At 41.5% G+C, this 16,937-nt stretch overlaps 1 protein-coding gene across 1 annotated transcript in view; it reads right to left on the bottom strand.

Moving 5' to 3' along the window:
* The window catches only part of LOC311112181 (2-oxoisovalerate dehydrogenase subunit beta, mitochondrial-like), an 86,153-nt gene extending 72,724 nt beyond the window's left edge, over positions 1-13,429 (bottom strand). Inside the window, exons 1-4 of the mRNA XM_084155177.1 lie at positions 13,039-13,429; positions 5,841-5,918; positions 5,625-5,693; positions 2,911-3,044 (exon numbers count right to left, since the gene is read on the bottom strand). Of these exons, the coding sequence (XP_084011303.1) occupies positions 2,911-3,044; positions 5,625-5,693; positions 5,841-5,918; positions 13,039-13,234 (477 nt within the window). The 5' untranslated portion in view covers positions 13,235-13,429. The remainder of the gene's footprint in view (positions 1-2,910; positions 3,045-5,624; positions 5,694-5,840; positions 5,919-13,038) is intronic.
* Positions 13,430-16,937: the final 3,508 nt, after the last annotated feature.

The raw sequence follows: 16,937 nt of genomic DNA, 5'->3' as shown, positions 1-16,937 counted from the left end.
CACTAGAGATCCTGGTTCGAATCCAGGCTCTGTCGCAGCCGGCCGCGACCGGGAGACTCATGGGCGGCGCACAATTGGCCCAGCGTCGTCCAGGGTAGGGGAGGGAATGGCCGGCAGGGATGTAGCTCAGTTGATAGAGCATGGCGTTTGCAACGCCAGGGTTGTGGGTTCGATTCCCAGTATAAAAAATATATATATATGTATTCACTAACTGTAAGTCGCTCTGGATAAGAGCGTCTGCAAAATGACTAAAAATGTAAATGTAAAATACATTCCAACTATCATAAAAACAGGTGAAAATCTCCAAGTCCCTAGGAACCTGATTTCAGAACTATTTTTCCCCTACGTATTCATGGTTGACAGAACCTGACCCTTCCACTGGTGGTGTCCAAGGCTCTATTTCCTCCAATATTCAGGTAGACAATTCTTTCTTGGTTTTAAGCATCTCTGAGGGCCATTTTGGACTCCCTCGTTTTAATTGAGAGTACAGAGAGAGAGGAGAGGAGAGTGTGTGTGTGAGTGACTCAACGTGCCAGGCTATGTCAATGCCATTGTGCTCTGTAGCAATATGGCAGCGGTCTGAAATATTTCCCCATTATCAACATTTAGCTGTTTTCGGTTGCCTTGACATGGGAGGGAAATTCATTCGTCTTTAGGGTGTCGACCTGCTGCCGGGAAACGAATGCCAACATAACAGACAAGGCCGGATAGCGAAGCCGCTCACTTTCCAGGTCAGTACATTAAAGCCCCATTGCTATCTTCTGAGGTAGACTCGCTACGCTAGTGTTTTCATTTTACAGTGAGGGAGGCATAGTTTGGGCAGATTTCCAGTGTCAATTTCCGGTCTTTCAAACAACAGAGCAGAAATGCGTCAGCAGATAGCGTTAAAAGCTAGTGTCTGGTTGGCATCTGGCCAAATTGCACCTCAATTATAATGTTTTACTTTTTTTGACAGTGTTTAATTACAACTTCATTGTGTGGAGGCCTAATCACTTACAGTGAGGGAAGAAAGTATTTGATCCCCTGCTGATTTTGTATGTTTGCCCACTGACAAAGAAATGATCAGTCTATAATTTTAATGGCAGGTTTATTTGAACAGCGAGAGACAGAATAACAACAAAACAATCCAGAAAAATGCATGTTAGAAATTTTATAAATTGATTTGCATTTTAAATGAGGGAAATAAGTATTTGACCCCCTCTCAATCAGAAAGATTTCTGGCTCCCATGTGTCTTTTATACAGGTAACGAGCTGAGATTAGAAGCACACTCTTAAAGGGAGTGCTCCTAATCTCAGCTTGTTACCTGTATAAAAAGACACCTGTCCACAGAAGCAATCAATCAATCAGATTCCAAACTCTCCACCATGGCCAAGATCAAAGAGCACTCCAAGGATGTCAGGGACAATATTGTAGACCTACACAAGGCTGGAATGGGCTACAAGACCATCGCCAAGCAGCTTGGTGAGAAGGTGACAACAGTTGGTGCGATTATTGGCAAATGGAAGAAACACAAAAGAACTGTCAATCTTCCTCGGCCTGGGGCTCCATGCCAGATCTCACCTCGTGGAGTTGCAATGATCATGAGAACGGTGAGGAATCAGCCCAGAACTACATGGGAGGATCTTGTCAATGATCTCAAGGCAGCTGGGACCAACTCACCAAGCAAAACAATTGGTAACACACTACGCCGTGAAGGACTAAATCCTGCAGCGCCCGCAAGGTCCCCCTGCTCAAGAAAGCACATATACATGCCTGTCTGAAGTTTGCCAATGAACATCTGAATGATTCAGAGGAGAACTGGGTGAAAGTGTTGTGGTCAGATGAGACCAAAATCGAGCTCTTTGGCATCAACTCAAATCGCCGTGTTTGGAGGAGGAGGAATGCTGCCTATGAGCCCAAGAACACCATCCCCACCGTCAAACATGGAGGTGGAAACATTATGCTTTGGGGGTGTTTTTCTGCAAAGGGGACAGGACAACTTCACCGCATCAAAGGGACGATGGACAGGGCCATGTACCGTCAAATCTTGGGTGAGAACCTCCTTCCCTCAGCCAGAGCTTTGAAAATGGTTTGTGGATGGGTATTCCAGCATGACAATGGCCCAAAACACACGGCCAAGGCAACAAAGGAGTGGCTCAAGAAGAAACACATTAAGGTCATGGAGTTGCCTAGCCAGTCTCCAGACCTTAATCCCATAGAAAATCTGTGGAGGGAGCTGAAGGTTCGAGTTGCCAAACGTCAGCCTCGAAACCTTAATGACTTGGAAAAGATCTGCAAAGAGGAGTGGGACAAAATCCCTCCTGAGATGTGTGCAAACCTGGTGGCCAACTACAAGAAACGTCTGACCTCTGTGATTGCCAACAAGGGTTTTGCCACCAAGTACTAAGTCATGTTTTGCAGAGGGGTCAAATACTTATTTCCCTCATTAAAATGCAAATCAATTTATAACATTTCTGACATGCGTTTTTCTGGATTTTGTTGTTGTTATTCTGTCTCTCACTGTTCAAATAAACCTACCATTAAAATTATAGACTGATAATTTCTTTGTCAGTGGGCAAACGTACAAAATCAGCAGGGGATCAAATACTTTTTTCCCCTCACTGTATGAGCAGAGAACTCACTGGGTAAAATATGATATTTACACTAATTACACAATATTGACATTGATGCAAATGAGGCAGGTGTTTGTTGGTGGTTTAAAACATATGTGCATGAGTGAAGCAGAAATGGGAAATGGATCCCAGTAGTCCCTGATCAAATCTGTTCCCGTCACACGAGAGGCTGGGCTATGATGACAACAAATAAAACCATCTGCGTAATCAAACAGGCAAACAAGTGACTGAGAAATTACACAGTTTATAGAAATAGCCATAATTCTTTATGCACAGAGCGCAGACAGACTGGCTCACCTGGTCGAAGGCAGGGTAAATGTAGTCGGCAAACTGGATCTCAGCGATGGCCGTGGCACCGGCAACCGCCGCACCGATTCCAAATCCCACAATGCCTTGCTCACACAGAGGAGTGTTGAAGACACGGTCTTTACCTGGAGAGAGAGAGAGAGAGGATGGGAGAGGGTTACTCAGTTATCTACCAAGGGGGCTGATAACGACAAATAAGAGCACACCCATTTCAACCAAAGGAGAGAGTTTGTGCTGTGCATTGCTGACTAATGACTTCAAAAACATCCACTCATTCATTTTCAATTAGGGATGAAATCCAAGCAAAATACAGTGTAATAGGACCAGGGCACATGATGGATGACAGGGTTTGTCAGTCGCCCCCCCCCCCCCCCCCCTACCCAACACTTGCTTCATAATCATTGCAGTGTCTCCTTAAAATACCATCCGGACTTAAAATAAGTTAAGTGACATTCGGAGAGAGAGGACTCCTCCTCAACTGGAGCAAAGTAGGCTGTGATGCACTAAAAAGTCTGAATAATAAACACAAAAACTATTTTTCCATCCTCCACTCTATTATCTTGACAGCGAGCCGCAGGACTGGGGACTCTACATTTGGGGAGGAATGTTATTTTGGTTCTCTTGCTTTGTTTAATTGCCAAGAAGCAAGTATTTTCTTTCTTTGATCCCTCCAAACCTCGTTTCTGTCCCGTCCAGGGAGACCTGACCTCAAGTGCCCTCCTCTCACCACAGACCGGACACCATTAGAGCACCACAAGCCCTCAGAAATGTATAATTAGGCCAACCCGTCACAGTCCAATCAGAATCCTGTGTACTGCCAGAGTAAACAACAAATCAATGAGTGACACACAGTGAGCTCCAAACAGTGACACATTTGTTGTTGTTTTGGCTCTGTACTCCAGAACTTTGGATTTGAAATGATACAATGACTATGATGTTAAAGTGCAGACTGTCAGCTTTAATATGAGGGCATCTTCATCCATATCATGTGAACCGTTTAGAAATTACAGCGCTTTTTACAGTTCCCCTATTTTAGGGGACCACAAATGTACTTATATGTGTATTAAAGTAGTAGTCAAACGTTTTGTATTTGATCCTATATTCCTAGCACGCAATGATTACATCAAGCTTGTGACTCTACAAACTTGTTGGATGCATTTTCTGATTGTTTTTGGTTGTTACAGACTACATATTGTGTCATTTTGGAGTCACTTCTACATTAATGAGGATGCTACCATGAATACGGATAGTCCTGAATGAATTGTGAATAATGATGAGTGAGAATGTTAGACGCACAAATATCATACCCCCAAGACATGCTAACCTCTCACCATTACAATAACAGGGGAGGTTACCATTTTTTGGGGGGTATGATATTTTTGCGTCTGTAAGATTCTCACTCATTAATGTGGAAGTGTTTAGAAACATTCTTATTTACAATAAAAGTGACTCCAAAATGGCACAATACATTATTTACCATTCATTTCGATTGGGCACAAACTAATCTGAAACACAACCAAAACAAACAGCAAATGCATCCAACAAGTTTGTAGAGTCACAAGCTTGATGTAATCATTGCGTGCTAGGAATATGGGACCAGATACTAAACTTTTGACTACTTTAATACACAAGTGAATTTATCCCAATACTTTTGGTACCACAAATATTGTGTCACTGTCCCAATACTTTTGGAGCTCACATTAGATGAATATGCACTGCACTTGCACATGTTTGAGGCATCTATTATTAATAATCTATAATCATTCATGATTGACTCATTTTCATTTAGGAGAAATAGAAAGACCGAGGTCGAAGTGGCTAGTAATTTCCAGGTGAACGGCACAGGAGACACTGCCTGTGCGCACGCTACTCAGTGGCGGAGTAATGCATCACTGGGGTGAATGCATCAGTCAGCCACACAAATAGAGATTAGCATACTGCCCATAAACCTGCATGTAGTATAATGGTAAACAGAGAGGGATATATAAAAAAATAAAATCCCTCTCCGCCATCAATCTACCTAGATGAGATTAAAAATAATGATCCCTAGCAGAAGGTCAACACCTCTGACGTCAATGAAAAAGATAGCACAAAGAGGGAGATGTGCATTGTCTTTTCCAAAACCTAATCATATATTTCCACCTAGCCAGGGGTGAATCACGACTGGTGTCCGCATTATGGAGATGAGGGTAAAGTATTCTACATCATCAGGAGGCAGCACACAAAATATATAATGGCCATTTCAAAACCTGCACATTTGTAGCAGCAGTACACCCGCACTAGTTAATCCACTCAAAAAAATAATTTTATATTAGGATAATAAGAGGAGGAATTCAACTGTACTATGAATAGCCTAACAGTACGCATGGGCATAGCTGACAAAAAACAATGTGATTATTATTGAATCAAGTTTCTATAAAAATGTGTATCCTTGCGATCAACCTTTGTAAGCAAGCACAGCTATGTTAGGACTATCACACACACATGCAAACTGACACACACAATTTTGCAGTTTTGACCAATACACACACACACTGAGTTTTGACCAACAAGGGCACGAAAATGGTTCTCTGCTGCCATCTGGTGGTCTCACAATGTCATTAACCAGGACATCAGTGGGACAGTACGTTTGTGCTCAATTAGTCAGCACAAACATACTGATATATTTGTCTAAATTGGTAAGGGGAAAGGATTCAGCCTCTTACCATATTTGTCTCGGAGACCCACGGTGCAACGAAATACTCCACCAAAGGCAACGTCTTCCCCAAAGATGACTGAAGGACAGATACATCTCATATTGATTGACACTAATACATAGGCCTAATATTTCTAAATTGCATGTCTTATTTACACATTACATCTTTTAAGATATTGATGAATACATGAACACATAAAATGACAATCCAGACCAGTTTTATTACCTGCGGTGGGGTCGCTGGCGAGAGTGTTGTCCAAGGCACTGGTCACAGACTGAAATAAGTTCATCTTTGTAGTGGGGCCTACAAGAAGTTGGGAGAATTTTATGGAGCGATTAAAGTGCCAACAGAAACTATTTGTATATAGATATTGAATTTTTTATGCACAGATGGAATCATTTAATTCATAAATGTAACTTGTATTTCATAATTTCAAACTGAATTGAGTGAATATTGCATTCAGACTATAAATTCAATGTAAGTTAATATTCAAATTATATATTTATATATTCAGTTTCAATATGGTAAAAATCGCATTCATTGTATGTGTATCAAGTTTACAAACTATATTTTCTAGTTTTACCAAAGTTTTATATATTCAACTTCTCAGATGCATTCCAGGGTTCTACTCTGACCTTTTTACAAGGAACACGTAAGCGCCTAAGCAGAAAAATGTAGGCACACAAAGGCATTTAGGAGAACAAGGAAAAATATGAGGTAATAAAGATGGAATCGTTCATTTTTCTACGCGCACTGCTGCTCCCTAAATTTTAATTTCAGGTCGCACAGCAAAATATTTGGCGCAAATGCGAGTAAAACGGTCGCACCGTAGCATTCAGATTCAGTTTGCAAATTCAGTTCTATAAATTCATATTAAAAACCATTGACAACATCCTGGTACTTTGCCAGCAAGGAATTGTAGAAGAGAACAGATAGAAACCTGTTCAACACAGAGCGTTTGATTCTGGCAGTTTCTGAAGCTAATGTTGCCAATTATTTTAATGATTACTTCATTGACAAAGTGGACAAACTTAGGCAGGAAATGCCAACAACGAACAGTGAGCCATCATACTCATATATTGAAAGAAAAGCAATGTACGTTTGAATTTTGTTAAATTAGTGTGGGAGAGGTGGAAAAATATTGTTATCGTTCAATAATGACAAATCTCCTGGCATTGACAACTTTGATGGAAACTGCTGAGGATGGTAGCTCATTCTACAGCCAATCCTATCTTTAATCTGAGCCTAGATTAAAGTCTTTGTCCTCAGGCCTGGAGGGAAGCCAAAGTCATTCCGCTACCCAAGAGTGGTAAAGCGGCCTTTACTGGTTCTAACAGCAGACCTATCAGCTTGCTACCAGCTCTTAGCAAACTGTTGGAAAACATTTTGTTTGACCAAATACAATGCAATTTCTCTGTAAACAAATTAACAACTGACTTTCAGCATGCTTATAGAGAAGGGCACTCAACATGTGCTGCACTGACAAATGACTGATGATTGGTTGAAATAAATTGACAATAAGGAGATTGTGGGAGCTGTACTGTTAGATTTCATTGCAGCCTTTGATATTATTGACAATAACCTGTTGAGAAAAAGTATGTGTTATGGCTTTCCAACCTCAGCTCTGAATCCATGCTATGGCAATCTAATAGAACTTAGAGGGTTTTCTTTAATGGAAGCTTCTCTAATATCAAACATGTAAAGTGTGGTGTAGCGCAGGGCAGTGCTCGAGGCCCTCTACTCTTTTATATTTTTACCAATGACCTGCCACTGGCATTAAACAAAGCATGTGTGTCCATGTATGCTGCTGATTCAACCATATACGCCTGTTTTGGAAAGGGTGACCAGAAATAAACTGGTCCTGAACATTTCTAAAATTAAGAGCATTGTATTTGGCAAAAATAATTCCCTAAATTCTAGACCTCAGCTGAATCTGGTAATGAATGGTGTGGCTGTTGAACAAGTTGAGGAGACTAAATTACTTGCCATTACCTTATATTGTAAACTGTCACGGTCAAAACATAAAGATTCAATGGATGTAAAGATGGGGAGAGGTCTGTCCTTAATAAAGAGATGCTCTGCTTTTTTGATACCACACTCTACAATGCAATTCCTGCAGGCTCTAGTTTTATCTTGTCCAGTCATATGGTCAAGTGCTGCAAAGAAAGACCTAGTTAAGCTGCAGCTGGCCCAGAACAGAGCCGCATGTCTTGCTCTTCATTGTAAATCAAAGGGCAAATATTAATACTATGCATGCCAGTCTCTCTTGCCTAAGAGTTGAGGAAAGACTGACTGCGTCACTTCTTGTTTTTATAAGAAACAATGTGTTGGAAATTCCAAATTGTTTGCAGTCAACTTTCACACAGCACTGACACAGACATGCCACCAGGGGTCTTTTCGCAGTCCCCAGGTCCAGAACATATTCAAGGAAACAAACAGTATTATACAGAGCCGTGAATGCATGGAACTCCATTCCATCTTAGTGAAGCGCAAACCTGGTTTTAAAAAACAAATAAAGCAACACCTCACGGCACAACGCCGCTCCCCATGTGACCTACTTGTTATGTGTATGTACTGACATGTATGTGTAACAGATAGATGCGCACGCACACACACACACACACACACGTTAATGTTTTAAAATGTATGTAAATTGTAAAGGCTTTTGTCTGTGATGTATTTTTCGTTACGTGTCGAACGCCACTAAGACTAGCTGTTGCCATTGGCATCGGCTAATGTGGATCCTAATAAATCAAATCAATATGTTGAATTTATTTTCTTCCTATGAATTTGACTCTTGCGTTTGAACCGTTTGGGCTATAAGCTACTATGCTCACAGGACACGTTATAAGGGAGTGTGACAAGAAATGCTATTTGGCCCCCATAACAATTCTTCATGTCACCTGACCATAGCACCGATTCCAATCCAAGTGCCAATGCCGTTTAGCAAACTCTAGGCGTTTACATTTGTTGGATGACATGAAAATCTATATTTTTGGCCACGCACACTAGTGGTGGGTTTGCCATCAAAATAAGGATGCATAAGCAGAAAATAACCCAATACCTACTGTAAAGTATGGTGGTGGATCTTTGATTTTATGGGGCCATTTTGCTTCCACTGGTCCTGGGGCCCTTATTAAGCCCAACGGCATCATGAACTTTACCCAGTACCCTGATATATTTGCCAAAAAACCTGGTTGCCTCTGCCAGGAGGCTGAAACTTGGCCAGAGGTGGATCTTCCAGCAAGATAATAACCCCAAGCCACCCAAAACCCACAACAAAATGGTTAATTGACCACAAAAATCAACATTTAGCCTCCAGACTTGAACCCCATATATCCGCAGAAAGATATGTGGACCCCAATGAGACTGCAACAGAGGTGGTTTGGTGAACCAAGCATGTGATGAGCAACATTATTGCCCGAGACCTGAAGACGTGTTAGTTTGACTGATGGGGTTCTAACCCAGGTCTCCTGTGCACCACACAATGTAACAGGTCTCTAACAAGTTACTCATCATGCAAGCGTGGTCCCCGAACCACCTGTGTTACACTTCACCCCCCTTTGACCTCCTCAAGAGACCCACCCAAGTCACAGAACCAATGCCTAGGCCTTAGCACCGCAGGCTAACAAAGTCTTAACCCAGTCCTTCACGTTACCCTTATAATAAGTACCCTTGCCAGAGACATGAAACTAAAGGCGTCAGCATGCTTCAGTTCGGCTGGCGGCTAGCCAAACCGAACGATGTGCTCGCATACTCCCGAGTGGCGCAGCGGTCTAAGTCTAAGTCGCAGTGCTGAGGCGTCACTACAGCCTTGGGTTCGATCCCAGGCTGCGTCACAGCCAGCCATGACCAGGAGACCCATGAGGCGGTGCACAATTGGCCCAGTGTCGTCCGGGTTAGGGGAAGGTTTGGCCGGCCGGGATTTCCTTGTCTCATCGTGCTCTAGCGACTCCTTGTGGCGGAACGGGCGCCTGCTCGCTGACTTCGGTCGTCAGTTGGACGGTGTTTCCTCTGACACATTGGTGAAACTGGCTTCCGGGTTAAGCAAGCAGTATGTCAAGAAGCAGTGATGCTTGGCAGGGTCGTGTTTTGGAGGACGCATGGCTCTCGACCTTTGCCTCTCCAGAGTCCGTAGGGGCGTTGCAGCGATGAGACAAGACTAACTACCAATTGGATACCAAGAAATTGGGGAGAAAAAGGGCAAAAAAAAGTACAATATAATATTTTATTTTAAATACAATACAAAAAAAACAGTTGCTTGACAAACGAGAAAAAAAGAGCAATAGTACTGTTTGTCCATTTTGAGATGCCATAGCCAGTCCTCAAAATAGTCAAAATTAATTAACCCAAGAAATCTGTCATTCGTTTTGATGTTTTTGCAAATGAGATCTTAGTCGCGCAATTTTACATCCAACTAAGATGTTTGGTGCAGTATTTCTCAATGAAAAAATTGCATGAAAACAAGTCGTCCCTCGTTGAATGACAACAAAGACTTTATTGAAGAATCCCTACTGTTGACCAATCACCGATGAAGGGGCGTAGACTTCAGCTCCGAACTTCGGCTTGCCTCTAGAAAAACAAATGTGTCCCCAAACAGCCAAAAAAAACATCACCGAAGTCCAAAACGAACAAAAACCACACAAAATGTCGTCATAATACATTATATGCACGAACTCGTCCAAACTGTTTTGGCTGGGAAGCATGCGGACACCTTAACATGTCAAACTAACACGTCTTCAGGTCTCAGGCAAGGTTCTCATCACATTATCATGGGTCACCAAAGCACATTATTTTGATGAGTAACCTTGCTGGATCTTGAAGACTTGCAGCAGACGGGGTTTTTTGTGAAACTCACTCCTCAGCCTGAAGCGTCGTCCCTTTGAAGAAGGCCTTTTGTATCCCTTTCCTACCGTCAAATTACTTAGTGGCCTCATGGGTGGAATGTTAATATTTTTCATTATTATTATTTATTTATTTATTTATTTATTTATTTATTACACAGAAAATCTGGTGTTTCTATGTCAAACAGTTTTGTTATAATTCTGTCTTCTGTGATGTACAGTACCAGTCAAAAATGTGGACACACCTACTCATTCAAGGGTTTTTCTTTATTTTTACTATTTTCTACATTGTAGAATATTAGTGAAGACATCAAAACTATGAAATAACACATATGGAATCATGTAGTAACCAAAAAAGTGTTAAATAAACGACAGTCCATCATTTACCCCCCCCCCCCCCCCAATCAAATCAAATCAAACCCTCTGGAGAGCACTGCGATTGCGGGCGGTGCAGTTGCCGTACCAGGCAGTGATACAGCCCGACAGGATGCTTTCAATTGTGCATCTGTAAAAGTTTGTGAGGGTCTTAGGGGCCAAGCCAAATTTCTTCAGCCTCCTGAGGTTGAAGAGGCGCTGTTGTGTCTTCTTTAACACAATGTGTGGGTGGAGCATTTCAGATTGTCATTGATGTGTACGCCGAGGAACTTGAAGCTTTTCACCTTCTCAACTGCGGTGTGTAGTGGACCTACAGCATGACACTTGAGGCATTGGTTGGATGTTCAATTCCATTGCTATACACGCACAGATTTTCACAGGTGTAAATTGGACACACCCATGGCACCCCATCAGGCTGATCAGACAGGTCCGGGTAGCTGGTGAGCTGCAGTAAACAGTGTCAGGATATATTTACATGCCTACTATTCACTCCCTTGCTTCATTCCAGCTAGTGCAACCACTGACTAACTATAGCTAGGTCATATCTAGCAAAAATTATGTTGTTTTGGTTTTATAGCATTATTTTATAAGATTACCAATGGTTAGCTAGGTAGCTAGGATATATTTACATTTTAGTCATTTAGCAGACGCTCTTATCCAGAGCGACTTACAGTTAGTGAATACATGTTGTTGTTTTTTTTGTTGTTTTTTTATACTGGCCCCCCGTGGGAAACCCACATCCCTGCCGGCCAAAACCTCCCCTACCTTGGACGACGCTGGACCAATTGTGCGCCGCCCATGGGTCTCCCGGTCGCGGCCGGCTGCGACAGAGCCTGGACTCGAACCAGGATCTCTAGTGGCACAGCTAGCACTGCGATGCAGTGCCTTAGACCACTGCGCCACTTACAGTAACAGCTAACCATTTACAGTAACAGCAGTTATTTAATACGTCCATACACACTAAATCTTATGCAGAAATTGAGAAATCTTACCTCATTTTGGTACTCTGGCACGGTATGGGCAGCTATTAATCAATAATAGATGCATAGAATGTAATTAAAAGGGTGACCACCTACTTTGAAAGGACAGGAAGTGTTGGCTGTGCACTTGACCAGGCATTCCACATTTAACCCCACCTACATTTGAACATCTAAATATCAAGTTGTTTTTTGGTTTTACATGCAATTTCTATTCAAAAACGAATAACTGGCCGTTTTTACGTTCCCGATTGCTCCGTTTTAACTCGGAAAACAAACTATCAAAATGTACACGGACCATAATCTTACCTCTGAAATCTTGATTTAATGTTGTCCACGAAGTAGGCTAATTATCTTGACTGCCCCAACAGACACAAAAATGTTCTGTCAATCCTCGAGATCAACATTAATTCCCGCACTTTGGCTGTTGTTAAATCGTGTGCAGTATCACACAAGGTCTTTATCACTTGACTGTCATTCAGAAAATCCTTTCCTAAATCAGCTGATGTTGCGCGATAATGTCCCCACTTAACATAAACAGCTAGACATCAAACGTGTATCAAACAACTATTATGCGGAATTATTGAAAAAGCCTGTTAATGACAGTATCGATTTTTGTTTTATTAATCATATTAAAGTTCCTCTTTATGTTTGAAGCATTGGATTTTTGCAATCACATACATTATTTTGGATGTGTGCCCATGAAAACTGTTCACACCATACGAAATGTTACGAGGTTATAGTACACTTCTGAGGTCTCCATACAAAAAAAAAGTGAGTCTGACAGCAATATCCAGGAATTTCACAGGATCAATGTAAATGTATAATTAAATGGTTAAATGCTTAGTTTCTGCTATCAACAAATAGTATCATAAATGTAGGAAATAAAGGTAGTGTTTTATGTCACACGATTATAGCCAAATCTGTGAAGAGAAAAGTGTTTGAACATGCTCACTGGTACCCTAGTTAATAGAAAGACCCATGTGACCGCATTCCACATCTGCCAAACAAAAGTCCGGGCATGCAACACAGCCAACTTGCCAACAGAAAAATAATAACGTTAACTAGCTAGCTAATGTTAGCATGTTAGTTAGTTAGTTAGCTAACTCATTTAGAAAAAAATTACAGACCACGAATTGAAAATATTTTCAAATGATCTTTACCTTTTCAGCAAAGATAGTTATCTGTATGACAAATTATTTGAGAATGCAAGGGCATTTCACTTACCATACTCTGTGGGGACAGGGTCAGGGTGGTAGGTGAAGTGCGCTGCATTCCTTCTTTGTGTCTTTGTTTGGGATGAGCAATTCGGGGATAACCTCAGCAGAGTGATCCCAAACGAGCTCTGAGCACCGCTATTTACATTCGCGATGGAGGCTTTCGAGCCTGCACCTCTAAGCAGAAACCGTGCAGCAGCCGCCATTACTGTTGTGAGTGGACTGAACAGGAAGCAGAGAAAGATGACAGAGTCCCTTTTTAGACGAAAGGGGCTGTGATTGGTTGAAACAGTGGGTGGTCTCGGTGGGTTCAGCCTCTTGTCCAATCGCCCTCCATCGACCCTGAATACTTGAGGGAGTTATTTTATGCTGGCCCGCGTTGACATGTCCGGCACGTCATCGGGCGAAAGCGGGTAGGGAGGAGCGCCCTTCTCAAATCGAACAGTAATCAAGGCAGCATGGCATCGTCCAGAAACATACAAAATATATTTTCCATAAAATAAATATTTTATAATTTTTTTATTGGGAAGGTAGATAAAACGTTTTTATCAAAAGCAATCACTTTTGCATGGGAAAACACAGAATCCAACTCATTACTACACGTTCTTATTAAATCACTTTTATGTTGAGCCGACTCAAGCCCGGGAGGCAGCCCGGTTCCTAATCGAATGTGATCAACTTTCAGCCGGTGCAAAACACGCCTACACGGGCGCCCGGGCGAGATTAATCGAACTCCCTCCTTGACATGTTCGACAGCGAGTCGACTTTAAAAGCGAGTCGAGACTGACTGATCTACAAATCACCTTGCACCCTAAATAACTACTCAATATTATTTGTTGATCAGTCAGTCACAATTAAACCCATGAAACGTCGCGGTTTTGATTCTCTCGAACACAGCCTTTGACGCAGGTAATGAAGTTGTGTCAAAGATTATGGATATACTAACAAGATAGTCTCTTTGCCCTAACACTGGGAATCGTTGTCCACAAAGCGGCACGGCGGGCTGTCTGGCACCCGCCCATCCTTTCTTTGGATTGGTGGATACATCTCATTATTGTAATATTTTTATTGAATATTCGATGAGGGTTGTTGACGTCAACCGCCTATATTCAATGGAGAGAGACGCCTCATTTAATGAATATGCATAACAATCTCGAGACAACGCCCATACAGTGTTTTTCTCTCAAAGCTTTTCCGTCGAGTTGGGCCTCTCTCTTCCTCTTTCTGGTTGTGCTAAACATGAAAAAACGAAAAACTTTTTATTGTGGAATGATGAAACTGGGTCGATACTAGTTACCACAGCCACAAAGTCAGAAATCGCGCCCATTTCTACAATTGATGTACTTAAACTTTGATTTTAAACCAGTGGCATAGGCAGAAATCCATTGTCGGCCGGCAGGTCCAGCATAAATGTAGTTGGGCCAAAATTTGGGCACTCAAATCATCATTAAATTCTCATAAAAGCCTACCATATACCGTACTATAATCGATCACAAACAACAAACCATCTAACGTGATTTCGCATTATAGACCAAATAGTCTTGTAGTCCTATGTAAATCCATGACTCTTGCATTTAACATGCTACTCACATAGACCTACACATAATAAACTATAGGCAGGGCCTAATAATAAAGACTTAATTTAACGGTAAAAACGAATTACCTTAAAATGTAGCATGAACACAACCAGTGTTTTCATCTGATTGTCAAACAAATCTCTTCAAAAAGTAGGCTACCTGTGCATGTTTATCCACTCCAAAATAATTCCAGCAACCAAACAATGCACTGTATGTACACTCACACCATTTGATGAATGGAAATAGACATTTGTTTACAAACACCAAAAAGTGTGCCTAATGACATTCTGTGATTGCCATTTATTAGGCCTACATTAATTGACGCTTCTTGCTGACAAATTGACCTTTTTTGTAGCCTGAAAAGTCAGGACACCTGAAATGGGGCTGAAATTGTCCTGGGGAAAACGGGATGGTCACCCTAACACACACAGTCAATTTAATAGACTAGGCTACAATGTGTATTACCATGAACTTCAAATAGGCCTACATGTAGCCAGTGATATAGTGGTAAAAAAAAAAATTGGTGGGTAAGCTATGATTGCTGGTCGCGGTGAAAAAAAGTAATGCTCCCTATACTTTCAATGCATTTTTCTGAAAAAGGTGGGTAAGCTGCGTTTTAATTAGTAAATTGAACTTAAACCCTGTATGAATCCTGGATCTTGGAGATCTCAGAAAGTGCACTGTAAGTTTAACTATGCCTATGTAACATTGAATTGTGTTTCCCTGTGAAAACAGTTCTCATGGGCACACAAATCCAATATAATGTAGGCCTATGCCATTGGAAAATCGAATGCTTCTAACTAAAAGGGTCAACTATAGGCCTACTGTCATTAAAGTATACTTGTTGGATGGATTGGATGCGCATTGGTGTCTAGCTGTAGGCTAGTTGTCTAGTGATATTGTCGACCATCATCATCTGATCCAGGAAAGATTACAAAAATTGATAGAAAAAAATAAAGCCAAATAAGTGGTCTACTTCTTCTTGCCACATTCTGAAATTGCATTTTTGTCATTGGAATGTGATACAAAACGAGGCAACGGTGTGCTTTAGGACCATGCAAACACCTCAGAGCGGTCGGGTAGGCTGTTTGGTGTGTTTATCTGACTGGATAAAAATAAATAATAATAATAATAATAATGTATGTCCCCCCACTTCTAAAACCAAAGTTGCGCCCCTGTGGAGAACCAATACCCACATGCACCTGAAAAACAAAGCAATGAGTGACCTAAACAGATGACTGAGCACACAGCCAAGACAACGCAGGAGTGGCTTCGGGACAAGTCTCTGAATGTCCTTGAGTGGCCCAGCCAGAGCCCGATCTTGAACCCATTCGAACATCTCTGGAGAGACCTGAAAATAGCTGTGCAGCGACGCTCCCCATCCAACCTGACAGAGCTTGAGAGGATCTGCAGAGAAGAATGGGAGAAACTCCCCAAATACATGTGTGCCAAGCTTGTAGCATCATACCCAAGAAGACTCAAGGCTGTAATCGCTGCCAAAGGTACTTCAACAAAGTACTGAGTAAAGGGTCTGAATACTTATGTAAATGTGATATTTCTGTTGTTTTTTTTTGTTAAAAATGTGCTAACATTTCTAAAAACCTGTTTTTGCTTTGTGTAGATTGATGCACTGTATTTATTAGACTGTTAGCATGTTGACTTTCAAAAGACACATCATTGGCCCGAAAGGTGTGTCCAACGAGGCCTTTCTAGTGTTAATCACTGGCACGGAGGCCAATCAAAGTAGATCAGCTTTGTATTAGGTTACACTCTGCATTGTAAAAACCAGAAAAGGAAACTTAGATTATAGCATAACAGTATGCTAATACACATACTAATAGGCCATAGCCTATATAGACTGGAACAGCGGTCACCAACCTTTTCTTAGTGCACCTACAATGTATTGTGTGATATCAATTAAATAATCAATAGCCTATAGGGCCTAACTATAGTGCATGAGCGGAAAAGCCCAGGGCAAAGGTCTATTTCCAAATAAATTACATTCCTAAAAATAGGCTATTTACGTTGACTGGAAATATTGTCTCATGCATTTGCCTATTTTCACATATAAGAGGTCTGATAAGGTAAAGTCCCTTATATTTCAATATGGAAACACTGGTCAGAGGTCAGTTGTTGTAGCCTATTACTTGAGAGGCACATCGGAGCATAAACTGAAATAACTTTTTTATTTTTATTTCACTGGACTGATGGCCATTTCTCAGCCGAGGAAGGGAGAGAGTGCGAGTCGAAGTGGAGAAGCGTGTTTCATGATTTCTAAAAGTGTTGAATAAAAACAGTGTTGTAGTGCTGATCATTGTCTCTGAATTCACTG

Source organism: Coregonus lavaretus (genome assembly GCF_964263955.1).
Source record: "Coregonus lavaretus genome assembly, chromosome: 3".
Lineage (NCBI taxonomy): Eukaryota > Metazoa > Chordata > Actinopteri > Salmoniformes > Salmonidae > Coregonus > Coregonus lavaretus.
This window is presented reverse-complemented; position numbering and strand designations above follow the sequence as displayed.